The 16,519-nt window shown below is 56.4% G+C and overlaps 1 protein-coding gene across 6 annotated transcripts in view; it reads left to right on the top strand.

Moving 5' to 3' along the window:
• EIPR1 (EARP complex and GARP complex interacting protein 1) overlaps positions 1–16,519 on the top strand; it is a 120,397-nt gene that overhangs the window by 91,587 nt on the left and 12,291 nt on the right. For all 6 annotated transcript variants that reach the window (XM_038560678.1, XM_038560680.1, XM_038560682.1 and 3 more), the window contains one exon: positions 10,527–10,626. In XM_038560678.1, coding sequence (XP_038416606.1) covers positions 10,527–10,626 — 100 coding nt within the window. The remainder of the gene's footprint in view (positions 1–10,526; positions 10,627–16,519) is intronic.

Here is a 16,519-nt window from a genome sequence, read left to right as displayed (position 1 = left end):
TCAGGGTAAGCACGGCCTTCTCATAACCACGGCAGCCCCACAGCACCCCGGGCCAAGGCGGGAGCGCACCCCTCGGGGTGCCAGGGCGCTGGGCCCCGAGAGCCCACGTGTACACGGGGTGGGCCTCCCTGACATCGCAGTGCGGCCTGAAGCCTCCTTCCCCCGATCTCTGCGGCACTGGGAAGGGCTGTCGTGGGGTGTCCTGTGGGTTTGCCAGCAGGCAGAAGTGAGCCAGGTTGCCCAGTCTCCGTTGGAAAAGAGGTGCCTAACCTGGCGCACCATGTGTTGTTTTAATGGGATTTTCAATTTTCACTTGTGACCAGCGACTTACTAGGTAGCTTCCTTCTTGAGGGTTTCCCTTTTCCACTAACGTAACAAACCTGACGCGTTCCAGGATGCAGTGGGAGCTCGGTCTCCACATGGCTATGATTGTGCGTGGAAGCGTGTCTTCCAGCTGCGGGCGTCATGTCCTGGGGGGCCGGCACCCCCGTGTCCCAGCCCCGGCAGCGGCAGAGATAGGGCAGGGAGTCGCTCTGGGTTTAAATTATTAAGTTTATAGTGAGGTGGTTTTAAGAATTCCTAGTGTCGGGATCCCTGGGTGGCGCAGCGGTTTGGCGCCTGCCTTTGGCCCAGGGCGCGATCCGGGAGACCCTGGATCGAATCCCACGTCGGGCTCCTGGTGCATGGAGCCTGCTTCTCCCTCTGCCTGTGTCTCTGCCTCTCTCTCTCTCTCTCTCTCTGTGTGACTATCATAAATAAATAAAAATTAAAAAAAAAAAAAAAAGAAAAAAAAGAATTCCTAGTGTCCTTCGAGCTGTCCTCCCCCCAGGTGCCAGAATGCAGAGTGTGAATCATTCATTTGGAATCACTAATCTGAGGAAGAGAAGCATGTATTTTGTTTGATCAGCATGAAACCTGCCAAATTAGAACCATCATTCCTGCCATTATGGTCCTTGTTAACTGCCTCCCAGAAGTGTAGATTTTTTATTTGGGTTTATTTACAGAAGCAGCCCTTTTCTTGTGTTTTCCTCCCCGTGATTATGAAGGGATATTGCACACTTACATTAGGTAGATGCTACTGTGTTCTCCACTTGTTAATGTAATTTTACGTCCTCTCAAATTCACTGGCAGGGTGTGATAAAGCAGGAAAAGGGATGATTTTATGAACAGAGAAATAAACTTCTTAGTTTGGAATAGCAAGTATGGCAGAAATTCTAGGTTATTTTCTTTCATTTATGGCACCAGTTTCATGGTGATGATCCATGATAAAATAGAATTTCTCTTTTTATTGCACTGCGCGTGCTCCGGTTATCCCAGGGTGTGTATTCTTAGAGGCACACACTGATGATTTTGGGGACTGCTCCCTATAAACCCACAACAGGTACTTCCTGATGCATCACCCAGGACAGATAACGAAATACGAGGAGCGGGAGCAGGGGCCTCACAGCGCCTCGGCCACGTGTGATGGGGGGTCTGCTTGCCCCCGTTTCGCCGACATGCCTTGGACGGCCTGTTCCTCAGGAAGGGCCCGAGACTGTGTCCTCACGGGGACGGGGGTGTGCAGGACCGGCTGAGAGGCGATCGTGAGGGCGGGGGGAGAGGAAGCTTCGGAGGGCAGGGGACACCGGCAGGAACCGCGTGTGGCCGGCGGCGAGTCAGGGCGTCTGGTCACCTGCCTCACGGCCAAGAAAGTCAATTAGATTTGTTTCTACGTGTAGACGCGCCTGTCCTGTTTCCTGTCTGACGGCAGCTTGTTGCCGCCCTCTGTCCGTGTGTGGCGGGGGAGGGGGGCGTTTTTCTCCAGCGTCATGGTGACCTGGCGCCGCTCTGGCCTGACGTCCTGGCACCACCCCCGCGGCACGGTCCCCAGGCCTTCTCGCCTCCATCTCGGCCTTTCCCCGGTGCGATAAGAAAGTGGGAGCGTCGGAGCTCCTCACACTCGCCTCAAGTACCTGTTCCTTCCTTCCCCGCTTTGCTCCGGGAGTCTCCGGGGCGTCCAGACGAGCGCGGAGTGCGGCGAGATTAACTCTTGCAGCATGGAGAAGGCAGATTTGTTCCCTTTCTTTTTCATGTCGTGTAAATCAGAGATTACATATTCAAATCCTCTCAGACGTAAATGGCAAATGTCAAAGGCATAGCTTATTGCACGTCCTGTAGTTATTCAGAGTCAGCGCTCCACGTGGGGCACTTCTTCCTCACGCCACTGAGGCTGCTGAGCTCTGCTCACATGTGTGTCTTGTGTTACACTCCAAGTAAAGGCCTTAGTTCCAGCTCACCTGGGGGGGTGTGTGTGCATATGCAGTGGGGGGGGGCTGTGTGTGTATGTGCAATGTGTGGGGGAGTGTGTGGTTTGTGTGTATGTTAGGACGTATGTTCACATGTGGGAGGTGTGTATGTGGGTGTGCATGTGTGTGGTGTGCACATCTGTGGCATCAGTGTAGGGGTGCGTACGTGTGCATGTGTGGGACATGTATGTATGCACATGTGCATGTGGTGTGTGTGTGTATGGGGGCTGTGTAGGAGTGTGCACATGGATGTGTGTGTGTAGGGGTGTGCACGTGTGCACTTGGGCATCTGTAGGGGTGTGTACATGTGCATGTGTGTGGTGTGTGTGTATGCACAGGCGTTCACATGTGCATGTGTGGGGCATGTGTGTATGCACAGCTATGCACATGTGCATGTATGTGGTGTGTGTGTACGGGGGCTGCGTAGGGGTATGCACATGGGGGACGTGTATGTGTAGAGGTATGCATGTGTGCAGTGTGCGTGGGGGGGCTGTGAGGGGGTGTGCACGTGTGGGGCACATATATGTGTGTGTGAGAGAGATCTAGAACTAGAGGAACAACCTTTGGAACAGGTTGGCATCTGTCTTAACTGTCATCTTTTTCTGACCTATTGACTTTAGGTTCCCTGCCCTCCCCTGGGTCATCCTCGGGGTCTTTGATGTGCTCCCTGCGTCCCACTGCCCCCAGTGTGCTCCCTGGGGCTGGAGGGCAGGCCGAGGCAGCCAGGCCCCACATCAGACCTTTTCTGGGTGTCATGGGGGCCTGTGCGGACAGGATGTAGAGAGGCAGAGCGAGGGAACGAGAATGTGGGGAGGCCTCCTCCGTGGCAGCCTGATCATGGTGCACATGGCAGTAATTCTGGGAGCTTCAGAATGTTCTCAGACCTCCAGGGGAAACGGCATAATGCCTGGCTGACTTGTGGACGATCATCAGAGGAAAACCCAGGTGCCACAGAAGGCAACACTGGTAACTCAGGACCCCAGCCACCAGGTATGAAGTGGGTGGGACAGCGAAGCACGATCGAGCTCCGTGGCCCTGCAGGAGAGGTACGGATTTGAGTTTCTAACGTCTTCTGAAGATTTGTCTTAAAGGTTGATTGACTGATTTTTTTTTTAATTTTTATTTATTTATGATAGTCACAGAGAGAGAGAGGCAGAGACACAGGCAGAGGGAGAATCAGGCTCCATGCACCGGGAGTCCGATGTGGGATTCGATCCCGGGTCTCCCGGATCGCACCCTGGGCCAAAGGCAGGCGCCAAACCGCTGCGCCACCTAGGGTTCCCTTGATTGATTGATTGATTGATTTATGATACACACAGGGACAGAGAGAGGCAGAGACACAGGCAGAGGGAGAGGCAGGCTCCATGCAGGGAGCCCAACGCGGGACTCGATCCTGGGACTCCAGGATCGCGCCCTGGGCCAAAGGCAGGCGCCAAACTGCTGAGCCACCCAGGAATCCCCTGAAGATTTTTCTTAACGTAAATCTTGACGGACTTCTTCTGGTGCTTGTAAAGGTGGTGATTTTAATATTCCAGCCAACTTTCCAAGTAGGGTTTGATGGTTTTTCAAAGCAAGGCTGTTGGCATTGGGGGTGGGACGGTCTTTGCCGTGGAATGCTGTTACGTGTTATGGGATGCCTGGCACCCTTGGTTCTCGCCTACCAGCCTACTGCCCTCCCAGTCTCTGTGAAAACCGAAAGTGCTCCCCACACGTCCCCAGAAGCCTCCGGAGGGTAGCACCACGCCCACTGTAAGAAGTGCAGATCTGACTGCATATCGAGGCTCAGTGAACACCTGCTTTGGGGGGGCTGCCCTAAATATTGTCCTGTTGGTCTCCGCTTAACCTCTCACGCTGGCGCACTACTGTTACCTCCGCTGGACAGATGAGGCAGTCAGAGCGCAAAGAGGCTAAAAATTGCAGGTATCCCTATGATAGAATTTTGTATGACCTTTGGCTAGAATTACATTTATTTGACGTGGAAAGTTACCCAGCACATGTTGTAAGTAAGGCAGCACATTACAGAGTAATATCTGCATGTTTGCATTTCTGTAAGTGCCACTGGTGGTCATATCATCCACGTCAGCCTGTGCACAGCAAAGACCTGGATGTGACATGTCTGTTATTGATCGTAGTTATTTTCACTGGGTGGCAGTAAAAGAGACTTTCACTTCTGCAAAGCTTAAACATTTTTAATGAGCGTCTATGACTTTATTAATTTTTTTGAGCATCTGTGGCTTTAAAGTAGAATATAACATAGTACAGCTTAAATTAGGAGTTCAGGAAGGCAGGGGCTACGGCGTCATGTGTTTTATTCAGAGGAGAGTGCTTTCTGCATCCACACAGGGCTGTTGACTATTGAACCTGTTAGTCGTGAGTGTGTGTGCTGCTCAAGCTGAGTTCAAAGGGAGCGTGAGGCAGGTGCTGGCAGGGCATACGCCGCAGCCAGGAGGGCAGTAGACAGCTGCCAGCAGTGTTGCACACTCAGCTGTCATATAAAAGACCAAGGACGTAGGGCCATTTCCCACGGGGCACCAGCTCTGTCCCCAGAGGAACGGGGACGTGCCACCGTGCCAGACAGGCTGTGTGTTGGGTGCACTACTGAAAAGGTAAGAAGGCCGTGCACTTTAGAGGAAATTCTACCCCAAATGCTTGAGATTACTGAAAAAGACCAGCGTTAGTGATCTGAAGCAGCATTCTCCAAATTTCAAAACCAGAAAAAGGTAATTTTACATCATGACCCCCCCCCCCCACATTTAATGCATCATAATACGAGTTTTCACAAGATGCCATTTACCCTGAAAACATACTAGGGCGGGTGTGCCACTTCACCGTGTCCTGAACTTCCTGCCCTTGGAGGATTGCAGCCCTGTTTGAGGGACCCTGGTCGGCTAGGATTCCCGGCAACCCCCGGAGCAGGCGAGTCGACCTTCCAGATGCAGGTGGGGGTTCTTCTGGGCCACAAGGCTCGGGTGTCGTAGCTGTACGGATTGGGGCATCTGAGGCTGGGGTCGGGCCTGACTTTGGGGGCTGGCCATTGTGTTAGGTGTCGCGCTTGCCCAGTCGGGGTCTGTGTGTGGTGGGAGGAGGCATTCTGGAGCAGCGTTTGTGGGCGCGATGGCCGTGGTGGGAGGCGCGCATGCATGTCGTGTTGTGTTGACCCCTCCCTGTCTTGCACGGCGGACTGGCCTGCTGGGCCGTGTGCACGCTGTGCTGCAGCTCTTCTCGATGGCTGTTCCCCGGATGGTCAGAAACAGGCAGTTGGACAGACAGGAGCTCAAAACCCAAATCCAACAGTATTCGTGTAAACGTGGCAGGTGACCCACATTCAAAATGTCACTGGTATGAACTAAAACTGTCTGGGTGTTGTTTCTGTGAGAACAAGACCTCGTCACGTCTCCCTATTTTGATGCCGGGAAGCAAGCACAGGCCCGGAGGTGGGCCGCGTTCTCAGGTGGCTGTGCAGAGTCGGTCGGGCAAGCAGGAACCTGGGAGACCGCGTTTCCAGGCCAGCGCTGTCAGAAAATCAGGACGTCAAGGGCAAACTGGGGCAGATTGGTATAAAGCAAGAAGTCAGATGTCAAAAATAAAATTCAACAAGCTTGATTGCTTTTTTACATAGAATTTGAGAAGGATGGTCGTAAAAAAGTTACTCCCAAGATTTTGCTCACGGTGGGCTTGGAACCCCTGGGAATGAGAAGCGGGGGTGCAGCGGGTGTGTGGAGTTTAGGCCTGTGTGACCTCGCAGGCAGAGCTGCCCCGGGGGAGGCAGGGGGCCGCGGGGGCAGCCTAGGCACGTCAGGCTCGGTTTGAGCGGCCAGGAGCGATGCCCCGTGGCTCACGGCCTGGAGGGGGCGCAGGAGGAGGGCAGGGCAGGGCAGGGTGGAGGGGACCTTCCCTGCTCCTTCGGCTCACGCGTCCTCAGCAGGCCTCAGGAGAGGGTCAGAGAACAAGCAAGACCTCTTCTTGATGAGGTCCTTTTGAGACTAAGTAGCAAACCCTCTCAGTGGGCTCCAGGATGGACCAATCTTCACTGAGTGTACTTGATAAATAGAATCTTTTTCCGATTTTATTTTTTATGATTTTAAGGTGCACTGGACACAGCCTGAGAGGAAGTGTAATTAATTCTTCATTCCGTCTTTCTTGCAACGCCTCCTTATTAAGTGCCTCTCCTGCGAGGGTCGGAGTGTGCTGGCTGCTTGGCACGTAGCGCCGTGTGAGCCTGGGCTCAGCACAGTTTGTAGTCTGGCCGGGAGGTGGACGTGCGTGACCGGGGCCGCTGCTGCCCCAGGATGGGGGCGGGTGGAGGGCTGGGATCTGACCGGCTCCTGGAGGGGTGCTGTTTCAGCCGAGCCCCCTCTGCCTCCAGAGGCCCGCCTCTCTCATCCTCATGTGCGGACAGTCTGTTGTACTGAAGTGACTTGCTCCTTCCAGCTTTGGTCCTGGTGCTGCAGGGGAATAAGCCTCCCGCGGCCTTGGGTGTCCGGGATCCAGAGGATCGCAGTGTGGCCGACTTCAGACCTTGGGAGTTGAGCTCCGCCGAGGCCGAGACACGGCGCCGTGGAGCCAGAATGCTGTGGGCCTGGCCCTTCCTCCTCTGGGCACAGAGAACCCCCTGCAGCTGTTGTTCTGGAAGCGCGGCGGGCCTCTCCTGGCAGCTGGTTTCATGAGCTCGGGCAGGAGCACGTCGTGCGCGCCCCGGCCTGGGCCGGGGCTTCGTCTGTGCCTCGGCGTGCGGCCTGGCCACCGGCCTGCACAGGTGGCAGGACAGCGTTCCTGAAGACAAACCCTCCACCTGTGGGGACCCGTGGGCTGGCCGTTTCCTGACGCACACTGCTCTTACCTCATGGGTGCCGTAAGGCTTCTTAAGCTTCTTTTGGAATTCTCATGTGTTTTTCCTTTTTAGGTGTAAAAAGTTACTTGTGGGGCTACTTGGAATTCACTTGATTGTGTCCTTTGGTGAGATGAGCGACACGCGTACAGGGTCCTCCCCAGCGAGGCTCCCTGGGCCCGCACAGCGGCGGATGGAGGCCTGGCCCGTGTGGATGTGGCGGGAAGGGGGGCGAGCCGCTGTTTCCCACAGGACAGCCCTGCTCCCTCTTCACACCTCCCATTCCCACCCCTGGCCCCCCCATGCCCCAGAGCAGAGCCAGGCCAAGGCCTGAGGGGACATCTTCGGGGGGACCTTCCCTGATGCTCGCGCTTCCTCATGACATCCTGTTGCTGTTGGGTTTGGGTTCCAGAAGGAGCCTGTGGCTTTCCACACAGCCTTCTCTGCAGTTCTGGGATTGATCCTCCTGAAAATTCCTGTGTGTCTCCAGCCCCTTCTCTCCTTCTCCCTCCTCCCTCCCCCTCCCTCCCCCTCGCTCCCCCTCCCTCCCCTTTCCTCTCCCTTCCATCCCTCCTCCCTCCCTCCTCCCTCTCTCCTTCCTCCCTCCTCCCTCCCCTTCCTCTCTCTCCCTCCTCTCTCTTCCATCTCCCCTCCTCATTCTCCCCCTCCCTCCTCCCTCCCCTCCTCTCCCTTCTTTCCTCCTCCTCCCTTCCTCTTCCCTTACTCTCCCCTTCTCCCTCCTCTCCCCTCTCTTCCCTTATTCTCCCCGCCCTCCTCCCTCCCCTCTCCTTCCCCCCTCCCCTCCGCGGTGGGGATCCAGTTTCTACCATGTGCCCTGTTAGCTGTGTTCCCTCCTCAGATGGCCTGCTGCTCGAGGGCCCACGCATTTGTTCTGTAGTTTGGACATTGTGAGCAACCAGGTTAGAAGGGTGGGCACATGGAGGGGAAGGGGAGGTCTGAGTACGGGCTCAAGAGATGATGCAGTTTAGAGCATAAAATAAGCATGTGGGCTTTAGTGGAGGGATCTTGGTTGTTCAGATGCCTTGAAAGGGCTTCCTCATCTTAGGGCTGGTGGAGTTTTCCACCTCAAGCACTGGCCAGTAGCTGAACGTACTTGGAAATGATCTCACGTTTTTAGGCGGCACCTCCGCTCTTCCCTGGCTCTTCACTCTTCCTGGGACCCCATGAGCAAGTACCCGTCACGGGCCGTGCGCCTTGGGCATCGCTGGCCCCTGCAGGGAGGATGAGCGACCTCGAGCAGACTGGGTCTGCTCTCCAGAATCCCTCGGCCTGGTCGGAGAAACCGCCATAATTAGGTAGTCAGTCTTGGCATCAGATTGGCTAATTCTTGTCCTGTGATTTGTCGGTTCCCCGGGATCTCTGGCTTTCTGGGGTGTCTGTTAAAAAGTCCCCATATCTGTGTCATCGCCTTTCAACCTGTAGCCTTGCAAACACCAGATTGGGTGTTCCTGCCCCTGGGGCCCCCCCACGGCCGCGCAGCTTCTCCCCGTCCTGGCTTCTGTCTGCGGGTGTGCTGGGGTGGGGCGGGGGCGTGTGTCAGTTATGAGTGAGATCCGTGAGGAGCTCCTCGTAGGCCGTGCCGCGCGTGCTGCTCCTGATACGTCGTGCTGTGGACTCTGCCCACCAGTTCGTCTGCTGAAGCCCTGATCCCCAGCGTGGCGGTACGGGGAGGTGGTCTGGTGGTGATTAGGGCCTGAGCGGGGAGCGCGCACAGTGGGATCAGGGCCTTGGGAGACGCACGCGGGCTCCCTTTCTGCTGTGTGGAGGACACGGGGGGAAGGTGGCCTTCTGCAAGCCAGACAGATGCTGCTCAGCAGGACCCCCCCTCCCTGGCACCCTGGTGGCGGGCGTGTGGCCTCCCCACTGTGGGGAATGAGTGTGAGCTGTCGGGGCGGCCTGGTCTCAGCCTTCCTTCCCGGCTTGCAGTGGCCCTTGGTCTTCACAGTCAGCCTGTGAACTCCGCACAGGTTTACCCGTGGAAATGTGCTACCAGGAGAGGTCTGGTCGTCTTGCTGTAAGGGAGGATCTTCACAGCTGGGATTAGCCATTATCTTACCAAAGTAGGAGCAGCAGATTCCAGAACCGGATTTCTTGGTGCCTCTTCCAGCTCTTGGGTTTTAGTTTTATGTACTGGATATTGTGCATTTTTCACTGTTGTTATCAGGAAAGACGCTGAGCTCCGTCTGCTAGAGGACGGCTGCACCTGTGGTCACAGCGCCATGAACTTCACGAGCGTTTCCTGAACGACAGAGGAGAAGGAAATTGTGGTTTTGAATGATACTAATGTTGTGATTGAAAGTATTCCTAGCTCCGCGGACGGTCCTGGGATGATGGCATGAGGCGGGGGCGCCCGAGGACGCCCCCCGTCGGTGTTGTTTCTGTTAGGAGGAGAAGCAGTGTGGTGTTTACTGGGGTCTGCAGTCCACCCCCTCCCTTACCGTATGTGAGCAGGAGTCTTCCCTTTGTAGCCCTTGGGGAATTTGTCAGTGAAGACAAACGCACACCTGGGGCCACGCTGAAATCCTCTGATCGCCGTGGCTTTTCTGCAGGTATTTGTGGTTTTCCACTAGTTACTCAGACATGCATTGTGTTGGGTGGGGTGGCTTTGGCACAGTGACAGGGAACCGGGGCTCAGATTGGCCGACACAGGGGAAGAGACCTGATGCCACAGGCAGGGCAGACACGGGCCCTCTCCCACCGCCGTCAGACCGTCGGCTGCGTCCTCGGGCTACGAAAGCTGTAGGCACTCTGCCCCAAATGGCAGCGTCCACGTGGAGCCACCATGAAACCCGGCCCCCCAGCAGGCCGCATCCCGTCCCATTGGCACCGTTGGTCAGCTCTGTGTCCCTCGGTCCCCGGGAAGACACGTTGGCTCCTGTGGCCACCACAGAGCACCGCTGGCTGGGCCTGAAACAACAGACCTTATTTGTCACGGTTCTGGGGCCCGGAAGTCTGACATCGGGGCTTCAGCATGGCCATGCTCTGGTGAGGACCCCCTTCACGGCTCGCAGACGCTGCCTTCCCACTGTGTGCTCACCTGGCGGGAGAGGAGGCAGCCGCAGCAGCAGCGAGGGAGAGAGGGAACACGAGTGTGCCAGTCCCGTCACGGGCCCGCCCTCACCACCCCCTGTAACCCCGAGCACCCGAAGGCCCAGCCTCCTAACCTCCCAACCTCCTAACCTAACCAGGTGGCCGCAGCTGAGTCAGGAGGACGCGGGCATTCATCGGGAGAGGACGCCGCGCCGCACACACCCGCTGCCGTGGCGGGTGTGGGCCTTGCCCGTGGGCTCCGGAGAGCCTAGCTGCTCGTGAGGGGTGCGTGCAACAGCACACAGCCGCGGAGACAGGGCACCTCCAGCCTCTGTACTAATGGGGCCTCCTCTTCCTTGCAGTGTCACGTGGGAGCCCACGGGGGACGGGAAGAGGGTCATCTCTCTGGCGGACAACCACATCCTGCTGTGGGACCTGCAGGAAAGCTCCAGCCAGGCCGTGGTGAGTGACCAGCATACAGTTTTCAGCTTTTGTGTTTTTTTGATTGAACCTTTTGGCTGAGTTCAGAAGGCGGTTGGTGTATGCTTAGGATTTTGACATAGATTATGACGTGGTTAGTGAACGGACAGAAGCACCAATCGGGGGCCTGCATGATTGGCCCCTCAGTGAGCTGTCCGAGGTCGGGCCCTGGGCCCCGCACAGAACAGGACACAGGACCCAAGGCTGACAAAACCCCACCTTTTGGCCATATTTGTCCACAAGAGGCAGTGGGATCTCCCGAAGGATATTGTCTCGTTTAGACGCCGAACAAGTGTATTGTCTCTTCAATGGACAGATTTGCAGTCTGGTTAAAATAACCTTTTAGGTAGGAGCTGTCATAAAATACTAATTTCTCGGTGCTGGTCAGCTGCTTTCAAATTTCTGTGTGAGTTGAAAATGACGGTGGTCCTCGGCCTCTGACCCCCGTGGCCTGTGAGCCCCCTGCTGTGGCCTGTGACCCCATGGCCTGTGACACTCCCCCCCCCCCCCCCCCCGTGGCCCGTCAGCTGACCTTCCCCTCGCTCACAAGTGCACACCGTACCGTGGTCACAGTCACACCCCGTGCATGTGGTTGTGAGCGGGCTGGGCAGCACAGAGCATCTCCCTGCCTGAGCCGCGGCGACCTGCATGTCACCCTCGGGGCTCCGTTTCCACAGATGGGAGTGGCAGGCCCCTCACCGCTCCCCACGGGGCCGCACATCCTCACACCATTGAGTGTTTCACGCTGACTTTCTTTGGAATCAGTTGTGCCTTCAAGTATTCATCACCTCCAATACTTTGTCCGTTAGAATAAACATTCTGATTAGTATATATGGTACATGTTGATTCCCTAAAATTTTCTCTCTTAAAATGTGATTTTTTTATATTGTGTTCATGGTTTCATCGCATTTGTTTATGTCAAAGTAACACCTTTAGAGAGAACAATCTAGAGACTTGACATGACGAGGTTATGGTGTCCCCGGTTCTGCGGCCACGCGTGGCAGGAGGGACCAGAGCAGGGTCTGTGCACAGATTCTATAGTGGGGCCCGTCTGACATTGCTTTGTTCCCATGACACGTCTTTAGCTCCTTTATGTTACAACGCAAATAAATTCTCGGGTAGGCGGTGGAGATGGCGCTAATAGTGATTTATCATCAGCAGCACATGGCATCAAAGTCAGACTCTTTAGAATAAAGAGTTTATTACTTGAACTTCCGTGTTCAAGTTCTAAAACTCCGTGTGGTCAGAAGGGTGGTCTCCTAGCCTTCAGTGTGGGATGAAGAGCTGGTCTGTTTTCGTAGTGCCTAAGTAATATTTAAGGGGAAAATCATGGTTTTTATTTTTTTAAAAAGACATATTTCTGTATCGTGGAGTAGAATGCCACTCTCACCCAGATTTTAGAGCAGAACAGGAAACTTGAAGGTAACCCGGTGCCTGGGCTGCTGCTCCGGGTGGGCTGTGGGTCTAGGGAGATGGCGCTGCCCGTCCTGGGCGTGTGCCATGGAGTCTGAGTCTCAGTTGGCAGCAAGGCCCCTCCTGACCCCTCCTGTGCACCCCCCGCCCCCCGCCTCTCGCAGGTGCTCCGTGTACCCAGAGACCAGAGACAGGAAGGGAGCAGTACTTTCCTGCCGGAGTGCGGGTGCAGGAGATGCTGGGGGAGCTGATGGCGGGGGTCCATGGGCACCTGGTGCGCCCTGCCCGGGGAGAGGCCGCGGAGGGGCCGAGCCACGGTGCTGCACCACGTCCAGCAGCCCATCCGTAATCAGACGGGGGCGCCGCTCCAGACCCTCGGCCATCTCAGAATGATTTTATGGTAGGGTGATTAATCTGTAACTTATTTTCTGCAGAGACCAATTTAGTTTTCTCTCCTTCGTTTTTATCTGCCGTCAGCACTTCTGTCAATACCACTTTGCGACCCTCTGCCGTGGTATTTAATACCGAAACCTTCCTATCGATTCCGGCCATCTTCACACCCAGCTCCTCCATTTTTTTTTTTTTTTTTTTTTTTTATTGTTGGAGGATATTGCCTTCTGTGGTGAATCTAATCTTATGCTCGCTGCATCATTACCTTTTGCAATTAAATCGGAGGTTCTTTGCCATTTATAATCATTAGCAGAGCCCAGGGGAGGTCTGCAGGGGGAGGTTGCGTGGGGTCCCGGCCCCGATGAAGGCAGAGGGGATGCCTCGCTGTTTTGGAGTGTACTCATCCATCTCTGGGGCCCAGCAGCTCTCAGTAGCTGCGGAAATAAATAGCTTTCCAGGTGCAGCGAGCAGCAGAGCAAAAGGAAGATGGGTGCCTTGAGAGTTGGCTGTCCTCCTCCTCCTGGCCGCGCGTCAGGGTGGGGGCTTCTCAAGGATGAACCCGGGGCGGCACCTGCCCGGCGGTACCGGCGTTCAGGAACGCTTCTCAGAAGGAGCGGAATGGGCTTCAAGGACACGGCGTTCTTTCAGAAATGTTCCAATCTGAGGTTTAAAACCTATGGCAAGGGCTGCACATACGGGGGAGGAGCTAGCGGTGGCAGCTCAGGGCACGTCCGCTGTGCCTGAAATAGAAAACATGCGTTTGTTCTTGGGGACCGGGGTGGGGGGGGAGGCTGGGCGGATGCAGGGCTGGCTCCGTGTCACCTCCCTCCTGGGAGCCTGGTTGTCACCTGCCACACGGTGACCACGCCTCATGCCCGGCTGCTGTCTCCACACGTGGCCCCGATGGGAGAAGGAGGCTCACTCACTCGCGTATCTCTGTGCTTAGTCTGGCGGCCTGGGACGAAGGGCTGGACCCGGACGCCTGCCTAGTGCCCAGCAATGGCGAGGCCGCGTCTGGCCGGCCCCTGGGAACCTGTTCTCCTGCCCGGGGCTGGAGGGCCTGTTGTGGCGCTAGCGTGAGTGTCACATGACGTGGTCGCTCCACCCCACGCGAGTGTCCCCTTCCTCCCTGTCCCATCTGCTCAGCAAGGCCTCTCGCCTGCTGAAAGGTTTTCATCTTTTTTTAAATAGACTTTATTATTTAGAGCAGTTTAACTGGTTCACGGCAAAATCGAAAGAAGGGAGCAGAGACGACCCTGCCTCACCTGCGCATCCCCACCAGAGGGGACGTTTGCTGCACTCGATGGGCCCGCCGGGCCGGGCTCGTCCTCCCTGACCTCACCTGATGTCCGTGATCTTCGCTGACGTGGCCGCTCTTTCCCCGTCTGGGGCGTGTGGGCCACATCCACGTGCATGTGCTCACTCAGCATGTGCAGATGCCAGCGTTGAGGACAGGGCAGGGGGATGCGTGGAGCCCCAGGCATCCACACTGTGCCTTTGCAGCTGTGACGGGGCTCAGCCGGTCGCTGACAGACCTTGGTCCCTCGCTGATGTAAAGCAATCCACATAAGGACCAGATCTCGGTGTCACAGAACTCGACGCCCTTGCTTGATAGCTGAGAAAAAGTTAGGCCCGAAGGCCCAGGGGACGTCCTGGAGGTGGCACGGTCGCAGGAATAGATTCAGGGCTGCACCCCTGACCGCGCTCCCCTGCCGTGCGAAGGGCTGCTGTGGCCCCGCAGGTGTGTGCTGCACGTCGCTGGCCCGAGCCTCGGCCCCGGCCTGTCTTCACCGCCAGTCACATTTGGTCTGTGAGGGTGCATGGGAGTGTTGCAAACAGTCAGCATTTATTTGGAGCTGAACCTAGTAAATAGGATGGTTGACCAAGCTTTGTGAAACTGGTCCACAGAAAACAGGTTAAAACTCTGAAAGCTGGCTTTCTGGTGAGTCTCATAAAAAGAACTTCCAAATATTTGAGCACTGCTGCCTCGCTGACAGTAAAGAGAACCCCTCGAGCCCTGGGTTTCGGACAGCAGCCACTGGAGTTGATGCCTCAGGGTAGTCATTTAAAAAAAAAAATGTGATTTTCAAGAAAATACAGAGTATTGCGTATCTCAATGTAGCATAAAAGCTACATATAGCTTTTGACTTTACACAAATCAGAGACAACAGGAATCGTCTTCCATTAGATCTTGGAAAAAGTCACCCCGCACAGAACAGGCTGGGCGTTGGTGTCTGGCAGACATGCACTTCTCAAGCTCTCAAAAGCTTCTTTCTAGCAGCAGTGCATGAGAGTGAACAGTGCGTTTGGCAAACTCAGTGAGTTTAAGGGGACGCAGCTGCCGTGGAGATGTGATACGTGCCCCTCGGTGGGGCCGGGCTCTGAACGTGGACACACGGCCTCGGCTTTCCAGGGTTCGAACATCTTCCAGTGTTGGGGCCCACAGCACAGAGGTGATTTCATTTCAGCTTGCGGGCTTTGCCTCGACAGGCTGGGACAGGCACAGGCCGGCGGCTGTGGTGAAGGCAGCCGCGGCAGTCCCGGGGCCTGGGGGGGGGGGGGGGCGGGGAAGCTGAAGGCCACGACTCCGTGGCGGGAGTCCAGGCAGCCTTCTGAGCCTCGACATCAGGTCCCGTTCCTGCCACTCACACCCAGGTGACCTTGGACAAGTGGCGTGTCCACACCTCTGTGTCCTCATCTGGAAAGTCAGGACCGGATTCCACGTCCATAAAGTAGGACAGCATCTCAGTGCCCGTTGGACGGACGGGCAGACGAGTGGGTGGAGGGAGGAAGCCAGCAGTGGAGGGAGGGACTCCGCGGACAGAGAGGAATGAAGGTCAGGTCAACAGGATCCCAGTACAAAGGCCCGAGGTCCAGAGGGGAGAACCTGAGGCACCAGACAGCGACCCCTGTGCGCTTCCTAATGAAACCTTCCCCCAGAGGGGAGGGTCACACCCGACACGGGACGGACACAGGTGCTGTCATCGTGGCAGCGCTTCCAAGTTCTTCTCCTTTGTTCTTTCTCATAAGAGAATTTCCCCCGCGCCAGAGATCAGCTATAATTAGATCTCTCTCCAGCAGATCACCGGCGTCTAAGTGGCGTGACCAGGTGTTGGGTATATTCTCCTCCAGCTTGGTCAAAAAATTTAAATCTGCCTCAGGACCTTTCCCGTTTCGAGTGTGGCACTGAAGTCAGGCCACAGTTACGGGCGCAGGACACACGTCTTCCTCTGCAAAGAGCTTAGGCTCTGGGGCAGCAAAGGGGGCAAAGCCCTTTTCATTCTGTTCTTCCTACAAATAGAGTCCAGTTGGAAATAAGCTAATAATAAATGTAAAATGACCTCAAATTCTCTCACCAGGGCTGGCACCTGATGCCCTGTGTGCGTTTTGTAAGGACAGGAAGGCTCTGGCTTCCAGGAGGCCAGCTCTGTGGAGCCTGGAACGCTTCCTCTGGGGGAACCGAGTCTGCGGAGGGGCGGGGGACCTGCTAGGCTTTCCTGGGGCCACACTCAGGAGCCGGGAACGCCCACCCCCGTGGCCCGGGCGCCTGTCCGCACACGCCCCGGCAGCCAGGGTCCTGCCCCGGCTGGCCCTGACCCCCGACAGGTGGCGCTTCTCCTTTCTGTTCCGCAGCCGAGGGCAGCGATGGGCTGTGCTGTGCTGCTGAATCCACTCCCACCACCGCACCATCAATGCTCGTGCCTTGCCCTGCGCCCCGGACGACACGCCCCATGCCTTCTGTGGACCCCGAGCACAGACCAGGGCTCCCGGTACTGGGCAGGTGCTTGGCCCCACGGGGCAGGTTCTTAACGAGCTCCACCTCACGAGCGCATTGCAGGAGGGAAGCCAGGCTCAAAGGGACTGGGTCACTGGTCAGGTCACTGGGAAGCCGCGCAGGGGCTCTGGCTCTGGGCAGTCGTCACGGTCAAAGCTGGTGCTGGGATTTCCAGCCTGAGAGAGGCCGGCGGCGTCCCCATGTCTGGGGCCCAGGAGGGCAGAGCTCGTGGGTGTGCAGAGCCCGGCGGGGCACAGGGGCTCGGGCAGTGGCCACGGCCGTCGTGTGAGCGTGGCC

The sequence above is a fragment of the Canis lupus genome, chromosome 17, assembly GCF_011100685.1.
Source record: "Canis lupus familiaris isolate Mischka breed German Shepherd chromosome 17, alternate assembly UU_Cfam_GSD_1.0, whole genome shotgun sequence".
Lineage (NCBI taxonomy): Eukaryota > Metazoa > Chordata > Mammalia > Carnivora > Canidae > Canis > Canis lupus.
The sequence above is the reverse complement of the archived record's forward strand: the minus strand, read 5'-3'. Positions and strand labels throughout refer to the sequence as shown.